Source organism: Semicossyphus pulcher, unplaced genomic scaffold (genome assembly GCF_022749685.1).
Source record: "Semicossyphus pulcher isolate SPU_LCO1_2020_fin unplaced genomic scaffold, fSemPul1.0.p SCAF_17, whole genome shotgun sequence".
Lineage (NCBI taxonomy): Eukaryota > Metazoa > Chordata > Actinopteri > Labriformes > Labridae > Semicossyphus > Semicossyphus pulcher.
The window spans coordinates 15391675-15401860 of record NW_027211681.1 but is presented as its reverse complement, the minus strand read 5'-3'; the positions used below and the strand labels follow the sequence as shown (position 1 = coordinate 15401860).

At 38.4% G+C, this 10186-nt stretch overlaps 2 protein-coding genes across 3 annotated transcripts in view; one reads left to right on the top strand and one right to left on the bottom strand.

Annotated features, from left to right (window-relative positions):
• The first annotated feature begins 404 nt into the window (after positions 1-404).
• Positions 405-4779, top strand: ppa2 (inorganic pyrophosphatase 2). 2 transcript variants are annotated; one of them, XM_069665253.1, is made up of 12 exons: positions 405-634; positions 1667-1731; positions 1839-1883; positions 1977-2030; positions 2414-2533; positions 2838-2924; positions 3055-3181; positions 3400-3527; positions 3695-3780; positions 3869-3938; positions 4041-4080; positions 4183-4779. In XM_069665253.1, exons 1-12 carry the CDS (start codon positions 445-447, stop codon positions 4203-4205), a joined length of 1035 nt encoding a protein of 344 aa, XP_069521354.1. In that variant the 5' UTR covers positions 405-444; the 3' UTR covers positions 4206-4779. The 2 variants fall into 2 exon arrangements, with proteins under 2 accessions (XP_069521354.1, XP_069521355.1); XM_069665254.1 differs by having other exon boundaries at positions 553-634; positions 1839-1878.
• tet2 (tet methylcytosine dioxygenase 2) overlaps positions 4769-10186 on the bottom strand; it is a 28591-nt gene continuing 23173 nt past the window's right edge. Inside the window, exons 8-10 of the mRNA XM_069665252.1 lie at positions 9668-9805; positions 9157-9511; positions 4769-9011 (exon numbers count right to left, since the gene is read on the bottom strand). Coding sequence (XP_069521353.1) covers positions 7648-9011; positions 9157-9511; positions 9668-9805 — 1857 coding nt within the window. The 3' untranslated portion in view covers positions 4769-7647. The remainder of the gene's footprint in view (positions 9012-9156; positions 9512-9667; positions 9806-10186) is intronic.

Below are 10186 nucleotides of genomic sequence, written 5' to 3'. Positions count from 1 at the left end.
GGGATAGATTGGCTAGGTGGCAGCAAAATAAAGCTACAACTCATGGTCAACACGCATGCGATGAAAGAATCGTGAAGATAATACAGGTAAATGATTCACTTCCGGTAACAACGGATTTGGCATCAAAATAAAAGACGGTGTTGAGAATCATCTCAAATCTGTTAAAACAGTACTGACGTGAAGAATGAAAGCCTAATCTTTCAACGATTTGGTCTTAGCATTTCACACATTAAATGGTTCACTTTCATGTCCTTAATACCTCAATGCACCGAATAGGATAAACTAATATGGCCTGTATCTCGTTAGCCCCACGTTGGAGGCTTTTATGTTGGAAATCACTGACCGGAACCCCTACTTCCCTCTGGCGGGCTTCACGTTTCCCGGTGTGTGGGAGCGGTGGAAAACGGGAAGCAGAAGCCGAGGGTAGAAGAAGAAGTGTCTATAATGAGACCCTTGCTGCTGCGCTCTTCGCTCGGCTGCCTGGTGACAGTTTTCGGCTCATTTTCCGCTTCTCGAAACAAACTCGTCACACAAGCAGCAGTCGTGCCTCATTTATACTATTTCAGAAAAACGATGCACTATCAAACGGAGGAGAGAGGACACCCCAATTCTTCTGACTACCGGATTTATTTTAGTAAGTTTACCGTCTTCACCGTAGCAGAAACCATAAGTGTCCCGCTTTATTTCGTACCATAACAGTGTACCACCAGGGTCCAGTGCCTTACAGGTGACTACAGGCCGACCTCCAGGTAAAGGTAAACGTTTGACCTTTGAGTTGCAGGCTTGAAATTCTCATGACGTGTGGCACTCATACCGCTTAGCTTCAGAGTCAAAACCACGCCAATGTTATCCCCCAGTTTTAGCATGTTGAAATAGCTGCTAAGCAGAAAGGAAGGAAGATGTTTAACCGTGCATCCTCACATGGTTTTACTTCCTGTTGGGTGGTCACGTGGACAATAGCTACACACTAGGAAACCATTATGAAAGAGACAGCTTATGGAGACATTTCATTCATTGTTATTGAGTCATTCTTACTAAACCAGTAGTGATAATTATACAGCACTTGTAGAATGTCTAAGCGAGAACCCCATAAAATAATGTCAATGTAATTATTACATTACAAAATCATCATTTTTTATGACTGCAGGTGTCACTGTAAAGCTTTTATAACTAAAGGTAACATTAGATGTAAATGATGTCATGGTGACCAATAAATTAACTGTAAGTATATTTATAAGTTAATGAGCCCCCAAAACCACATGCAACTCTTCAGAGATTAAATTGATTAAAACAAAACTAAACATAAAGTCGAATTATCAGCTTCGGGATAGCTTAGCACCTGCATTAGTTTGAGCTATGTCAGTAACAATGAAGCAAACTCCGCCAAAGAAGACCGTGAGATGATTTTGAAAGCCCTGTAAGAGGCTTTTTAAGAGGTCATGAGTCTTTTTACTACTACTACTGTGTCAAGTGTCAAGACATTATACACATACGTGAAATGTAATATTATGATAAAAACAACTATGCTGTTGACAGTGTAGGACAGGTTAAGAATACCCTATATTGATAAGGGCTCAGGTCATTCTTGTCTGTATATAAGAGTGTTTGGGATTTTAAAGAGACATGTTTGTACGTATTTTTTTTGACAATTTGTTTTTTTTCTTAGAAACAAACAAAGGGAAATACATTTCACCATTCCATGACATTCCACTTGTTGTGGAGAGAGAACAGGTAACATTTTGATTAATTAAGGTAATGTTTCTGTTTCAGTAACTCTTTAGTAAGTTCCTCACTGTGTTAAGCTACTTTAAACAGTTATTCACAACCTTTTCCAATAGGAGAATGATGTGCCCGCTAAAAAGCCCAAGCAGAATGAGAGTGAGGTACCGTCAAATTCAAATATTCAATGTCACTATTACCACCTGAAAACATTTACCTAAGCTTATGCTGTATGCACCTTCCTTCTCTCCCCTCAGGTGCTTTTCAACATGGTTGTGGAGGTACCTCGATGGTCAAATGCTAAGATGGAGGTAAGGCTGTAGGTACATAAATTAAAAATGATTATTATTATTATTCTATTACTGCAGCTATATCTGCTTTAGGAAATACTGAGATTGAAATATATTAGTAATAACCCAGCAGGTATCTTTTAACAGGTCGTATGTCAACTTTAATTCAAGGGTAATATATTTTCCAAGACTTTAACAGCAGCAGCATTAAGCTATTAGTGTTATTTGATGAGCAAGCTACTGTCACTGTTGCTAGCTAGCTAGCATAGCTATAGCCAGAAGCTAAGGCTTTGTGTTCTTGTCACACTTGAGAAATACAGTATGCTTTTAATCTTGCGAAAAAGGCACACACACACACACATACATCTAAACACATACGCGTTCACAATTGCTTCAATTTCTAGATTGCAACAAAGGAACCGCTGAACCCGATCAAACAAGATGTAAAGAAAGGAAAGCTCCGGTATGTTGCGAATGTATTTCCCCATAAAGGCTACATTTGGAATTATGGGGCTCTCCCACAGGTAAGTAAATGCAAGGTGACAAGGGTCTAGGTTATATCAGAATTCAAGCAATTAATGCTTAAAAAACATGTTTTGTGTACATCCCTCACCCTCAGGCTGTATTTTGATCCTAGGTAATGATATATTAGCGCTTTTTAAAGACCTAGTGATTGATTTTGTGTTAATTGACATGCATAATTTAGTGTCTTATTGCTAGTAGTGAATTACTTTTATTTCAGATTTTATATTTTGTCCTGTAGTTTGTTTAAATGTTTCCAAGAAAAATAAGATTTCATACATGTTTTTAAACTGCTCCTTGTAAAAGACATGGGAGGACCCAAACCACTCAGATGAAGACACAAAGTGTTGTGGTGACAATGATCCAATTGACGTCTGCGAGATCGGCACATTGGTAAGGGTCCTTGGTGTGTATATATAAACTGTATCATTATAAGAAGTTTCTTGCTCATTTTATCAGCCTTTTTCAAAGATAATTACTTGTGATTGATTGACTGATTGTTATTTATTGGTCTGTTCTGCAGGTATGCTCTCCAGGTCAGGTGATCCAAGTGAAAGTGCTTGGCATTTTGGCCATGATCGATGAGGGAGAAACGGACTGGAAGGTCATCGCTATCAATGCAGAAGACCCAGATGCCAAAAACCTAAATAGTGGGTGTTTTCCACAGATCGTATTAACAGTAGTCTTCTAGAAAATGCATTACATTTCTCCATTTATTGATTTTATACCCTGTATAAATTCCTGTATAAGATACAGGAAGGATGTACAAATTCAACACTTTTCCTCGTAAAGATGAATACCTAACCACAAGTCAAGACAATTATGGTCAAAAATGTTTGTTTCAATTCTTTGTTTTTGTTTTCCCCAGGCATAGAGGATGTTCGCAAGAGCAGGCCTGGTCATTTAGAGGCCACTGTCGACTGGTTTAGGAAATATAAGGTTCCTGATGGAAAGCCAGAGAACCAATTTGGATTCAATGGACAATTCAAAGACAAGGTACTATGATTTTTGCAGCATCTAATATAGTACATGTATAAGACATGGCAATTTGTATACTACAGGCTGCAGTTTATTCAGTTTGTGGCTAAAAATAAATGGCCTCTAATGGATTGCTTTTTAAAAGAGGTAGTAATCCACTGTGATGGTTTTTCTCCTTTTCATAGGAATTTGCTGTTAAGATTATTAAGTCCACCCATGAGCACTGGAGGGCACTAGTGCAGAAGCAGACAAATAGTGGAGGGATTGAATGGTAAATTGTTGGAGGTTGAACCCTGCAGTCTTTCAGTGTGTACATATGTAAGTGTAATGCACACCACTGACTTTTCACATTTGTTCAGCAAAAATACCTCCTGCTGTGAGAGTCCTTTCAGTTGCAGTTCAGAAGAAGCTAGAAGTGTGGTTATATCGGTGAGAACTTCTAAATACTGCTGTTTTGACAACAACGATATTTAACAATAGTAGCATATTAAACTTATGTTTGACAAATTATTGTCTTTTTTTACACCCTAGGCCCCTGCATTTGGGAGCGCACACCCTGTGCCTCCAGATGGTAAGTAAACAATGAAATACCTGCCTTAAATTTGGTTTATTTGAGGTGTTAAATATTCTGAGGCTTATATTTTTACGTCATTCCAAATCTTCTCTTTAACAGTGGACAAGTGGCATTTTGTCTGAAGCCCTAAAGATACTGTGGAAACCAACAAAACTCCTTCATTGTTTGAAGCAGCTGGATTTATACATTTTTGGTAAAGGCTTATTCTCAGCTGTATAAAGTGCTATTTATGTTCAGCGTCCAATAATTTGTTGAAAATTTGAATCCAATAACCATGTCATTGAAATACAAACCTGTAAAGAACTGTACCTTTAACAGTTTAGCGGTTAATCACAAAAAATAATTGGCTTCCTTTCTACTAAATTGTAAATAATGCTGTATATATACTGCAGTACTTTTGTGGCTAATGTCCAGGTTAAGCCTTGCATCAGATTGAAAGTTATGCTAATATGCTCTAATTAGCCTTTAAGACAGTAAATAGGTTTGTGTTGCAATCACAATCACAATGCAATTTGTAAATAAGTACAAATTGCTTCCTTGTTTGGGTAAATAAAAAATGAAGGTGTTAACATGACGCAACCTCTTTGCAGTTTCATTTGTAATTACACATTTAAAAGCCCTTCAACAAGTGGACAGTCATGCACAGAAATTAGATATTCTCATTAACTTGGAGTAACAAATCAGATTGCTTTAAATAAATATAAATTTTATTAAAAAAACACCCACATCTCAGCAATATCAGGAATGATATAATAAACAGCTTTCAAATAAACTGCATTCAGTACATTACAATACTTACAGTATTAATATCCATCCTTAATTCCATTTTTTTTTTGTAGCAAACCAAACTTCAGGAGAACAAGGGAAGCCTTAAAAAATAAAATAACAGGAAAAAAGTTGCACTTTTCTTTTTTTTTTTTTTTTATACCTTTAGTGTCTAACTGCAAAAAGACCAAGTGTGTATCAACTGCTAGCTGAACCTTTTGAGCTGTGCACACATTAGTGCACTAGTTAAGCCCAGAAAGTCATTCAAGTAATGTTGACTCACTCAGAAACACTCTGAAGCATCTTCAAGTATGGCTATGCTTTTGACCCGCTATATCTTAGACACCACTTCTTTCTCAACCACAACCTGCTACTGTAGCTGGGTCCTGTACAACAAAATTTGACATTATTTTTGTAGATTTATTTTATAAAACTGGAACAGTTAAAAAAAAAAAATCTAGAACCTCTAATGTCTGAGTGAACAGGATACTATAACTGTAAACATTGCTGTAAAAGTTAGCATAAATTTACAAAGACTTCCTGGATAATCTAACCGTGATCATTATTTAAACCTGAAAGAGCCAGAAGGATATTTAAAGATATGATGAGAATTGCTGATAGGGGTGTTATGGGTCAATTTGACAGAACATGAAGAACCTACATCAACAAAAAAGAATGACTTGTATTCCTGTAATACAGGTTCTTTGTCTGTACAATGTGACATAATTTATTTATTTTTTTAACACATTTACAATCTGTTTAAATAAAATGTTTTGTAGTTCTTTATTACATATTTTTTCCTGAAAAAGAAATGAAGTGCTTTCAGAAACTGAATATATTGTGAAGAATGGGGAAAGTTGTTACTACAACATGACAGTCGCTCCATTATATATCTCATTCATTAAATCAATGGACAGGGAAATTAAATCATTATACAATTGCTTAGTGGTTATAAATAAATTTAACTATACACAGGCACAAACATGTGCAACTACGTTAATCACTGCCCTGGTCTTGCCTTAGCAAAAGCATATACATTGCTTTTTATTTAGTCATCATACTTTCCCTTTAGTCAACTCAGTGCATATATGTTCAAATTACTTTTGAAAGATCACCACCTTTCTAGTGGCTAAAATTTAAGCAAAGATTTTCAGGAAAGTTTCTTTTTCCTCACAAAATTTTTGTCTGTTTGAAGTATAGAAGACAATAATTGGATTCAGGATGCAATGGCAAGTGCCTGAATGAGAAAAAGACAAGATGAATACAGGCGATGAAGATGTACAAAAAAAAGAAATTGACATTGAAAATGTCCCTGATTTTACAGTAACATCAAAGATTCAAGTTCAAGTAATACTTTCTACCAGATTTTTTAGAAAGCAAGAAATGAACTTTTATGCCTTTTGTTGGCCTGAAGTTTAGCTGTTATAAACACTAAAAAATAATATACAAAGGAAGAAAAAAATTGTTATCCTATTGCCAAAATAGTTTTGAGGTATATGAAAGGTCTGTACTGTACATTATTTAAAAGCCTTCTCATTGCCCAAAGAGTCTCACATTGTTTGTTTTTAGCAGGTTGTATAGCACCTCATGATATGAAATCAGTTGAAACCCAAAGAAATACAATGAAATAGGCTGTTAGCATTCTTTACAACACAAAATTTATAACAGTAATTCCACAAAGGAAAATTAACTTACTGTACAAATCTCATCTGTTTATCTTACAGTTAGATTGCAATAATTAAAGACCCCACAGCAAGCCAGCTGTCCTCTGAAACTGACGCTGAGCTTACCCTGTTTTATGTTCCTCAGTGTATAAAAAGCACATTAACTAAGCACCACAGACATAAAACTACATGTAATATTCACAGTCCAGGTTTGTTCATTGAACCTAAGTTAAGGAACATTAAAAACAGTCGCTGACAACAAAGTGAACCTGGAAAAAACTAAATTAACACAACTGTGATTTTTTTTTTCTCAAAAGGTTAAAAATTCACCATTAGAATGGCTCAATTACAGTATAAATGACATAAGAAAGTGAGAGAAGCACCAACACAATGATTTTTTGCATGAACTCGAAATAGATTTATGGATTGCTCATACTGCCTCTGTTGTAAATTCATTAATTTAACTGATGCTTAGAAATGAATTCAACTTTATGTAGGTATACAGTAAAACCAGATTTTATAATTTAAAGGTATTGCCAAATCTTAACTCTCTTACTCAAAAGTGCTATGAGAAACACTGACTTGTCAAAAACCATTATGATGCTGATGATTGACAGTAGAATGGTGTTTTCAGTGACAAGAGTAATTGAGTGTCAATTGTAGAGTGTGTTCTGGTTATAGTGTGAAGGCATAATTGTAATTAAAATGAATGGTAATAAGAACTCACTTTAGCACCGTGAATGTTGTTATTTATAAAGACAGTGTTTTATGCCTACAAGGCATCTCCAGAGTTTTGTAATAAAAATAAAGCCACCTAAAATGAAACTTTGTTTCCATTAAAAATAGGTCCATATGTATCAGACTGAAAGCACCAGATATTTTGACAGTATGTATTTGCAAAAGTTGCCAAAAAAATAAATACATCCTTAGTAGGGTGAACTAGTAAAGCTTGATTGTTAAAGAGGTGAAAGACCTGATGTGAATGATGAGTAATCACTCATCTGATCACAGGTTCCTTTTTTGTACCCAACACTGTGGCTAACCTTGCGAAAGGAGTGTTAGGAGGCCAGTGGTGCTTGTGGTCTTTGTTTGTCATAAATAAACCACCTTCAACTTTCTTCTTCATGAATGTTTTCTACACAAACTTACTGTAAGGCCCTGTGACCTTGGTGAAGGCGTACGGAGATGTACTGACATAGGTGTTTGTTGTGCATGACAAGGACCCCTCCATAAGTGCCTTGATAAAGCGCTTGTACGGCGGTGGTCCGGAGGTTTCTGATGACTCTGGATGCTCTCGCTTCACTCCCTTCTTGCTACTCTTGCTAGGTGTCCCTTCACCTCCATTCCTTTCTGCGTCTTCTTCCTTCTCCCGAGCCTTCTCTGCCATCTTAGCTTCCCACAGTGCCAAACCATGCTTGGCCTCATTCATATTTTTATGCTGGTAGAAGACCAAGGAAATGCGTGTTGGGTGGTTGCGGTCAGGGTTTTTAAGGGGCGTTGTGGCATGGAGCTCCCGTTTTGCACACTCAATGAGGACTGAGCCGTGTGTTGGTGCCACTGCCACACCACCAATGTCAGGGTCCAAGAAGTTGTGCTCATTGTCTGACCACGTCTCTGGCTTTTGTGGGGTCGTGGGTGTCTGTGGTGTTCCAGGCTCCTGCTTAATACCATTAGGCAGACCCAACCCTGACTGTGTTTCAGGGTTTAAGCACCCACCACTTAACTGAGCAGAAAGCATTGGTTGGCGAGGAATACCCATCTCTGTCTTGATTTGCATATGGAAAGGACCTTGGCCTGGGGGTAAGATTTGAGGGCTCTGAGATAGGTATGGATTTGGGTATCCTCCAAACTGGTTGCCTTTGTTCACAGCAGCTGTATAGTCTAGACCACCATGGGCTGAAGGTGCTCTTGAGAGGGGATCCATAAACTGGGGGTCTGCGGATCCATTAGGACCAAAAGGAGCAAAAGATCTCATGGGATGAACTGGCCTCATGCTGCAGGCATTGTAACCATTGACCTGTAAAGCTGACTCACTGTACCTTGGCGGATAATTGACCTCATAACGTTGATGTACACCATACTGCTGCTCTGAGTAAAGCGCTGGCCGCTGTTGCCGATACATGTCAAGGTGCTTTGGGTTTGAAGCATAGTATGGATGGTAATTGTCAAGGGGCATTCCTCCATTACATTGATATCCTGGGAAAGGACGATTTGATCCGTTAATATAAGAGTTTGGTACATGGAGCGGGGAGGGGTAAGGGCTGGCTGGTGTTGGTTGCTGAGGAGGATACATGCTTCCTGGCTTGGAAGTGCTTGGAAAGGACCCAGGGTGGTTGGGGAACCTGGGGTAGTTGGCTGCATGTGTTGAGCCAGGATAAGGGGGAAGAATACTCTGGTGCTGTTGTTGCTGTAGTTGCTGTAGTTGCTGATGATGGGCCCCAAGGGGGTGTGTTGGTTGACCTGACTGTAGGTTGGCTCCCATAGCACCTGGAATAATGCCTAGTAAGCAAAAACCACCAAAGATAAAGGCAAAAGTATGACAAAAATATTTTTTTTGTTTAGTATGTTAGCAATATGTCTCAACAAAGACATCAAGTATTCTAGATGCAATTTATAGAATGTGCCAGAATAAATTTGAACCTACCTGCCATAGTAGTGCTCTGAGTGGTATTCTCATAAGGTCCAGCTTTTGACTTGGCCAGCAAGGCCTTCTCTGCCTTCTCATTTGCACTCTCCAACATGGCATTCTTGTTGGCAGCTGCCTTCTTAGCATCCAGCTTTTTTTGTCTGCAAGACTTGGCTGGTTCTGCAAGCATGCGCACCTGGCGGCGGAAGGCACTGAGGACTTGGATGGCGCCTGACTTGACTTTCTCCTGCTGACCTTCCTCACTACCAAATTCGTCAGTGTTGGAAGCCTTATAAAGGGGCAGTACATGAAGCTGCTCATCCTCTGGTATCTTGCCAATCTCTCGGTTATCCTCCCTTGTTAATGTGCACACCTGTAAAACAACGGCTAAGTTAAATACTAAATTAAATAGTTCATATTTTTTAGGGGATGTCCCGGACATTAGGTAAAAAGTCTGCTCTTGTTAATGTACACACCTGAAAAAGTATATAATTTCCAGAGAAATATACAGTTACAAAGTTCAGCTTACCACAGTGCTGCCACCCTGCATGTTGTGGAGATCTCTGTGAGCGTGGGCACAGAAGTCCAGACAAGCAGTGACCCCAGAGAAAGGACGGCCCTCCTTGAGCCCCAGTCGACAATCTGGTGCCCTGTGTTCATGTTCCACCTGTGTTCAGAAACAACACAAGGTAATTTTGGACAATATGTAACGTTTCTGTGAATAACAATGTTTTAAGGGAATCTTTGCAAATATCTTATCATGTAGATACATTGGAAAAATAGCCAGTGTTTGTATGAATTCATGTGTGCAAATGCATCATTAACATGTTAATGTATTCAGGATCTACAAGAAAAGTCTGTCTGATTAAACCATTACAAGTCCGTACCATCACCGGAGGTCACACAGTAACTCTGCATATCACTTACCTGCAAACATGCACTCAATGCAGCTACTGTCACAGATAGTGTTGCCTCAATGGTTAAGGTAGGCACTGAGCTACCCTAGGAGGCTGTTGAGTACTTGTTCCCGTTACAAGGGGTACCTTCT

Excerpts from the sequence above, each read along its gene's own strand:
- ppa2 (XM_069665253.1), top strand. The coding sequence starts at position 445 with ATGAGACCCTTGCTGCTGCGCTCTTCGCTCGGCTGCCTGGTGACAGTT. Across the intron at positions 1,884-1,976 it reads CCAAGCAGAATGAGAGTGAG|GTGCTTTTCAACATGGTTGT; the intron begins GTACCGTCAAAT and ends CTCTCCCCTCAG. Across the intron at positions 2,534-2,837 it reads ATTATGGGGCTCTCCCACAG|ACATGGGAGGACCCAAACCA; the intron begins GTAAGTAAATGC and ends TCCTTGTAAAAG.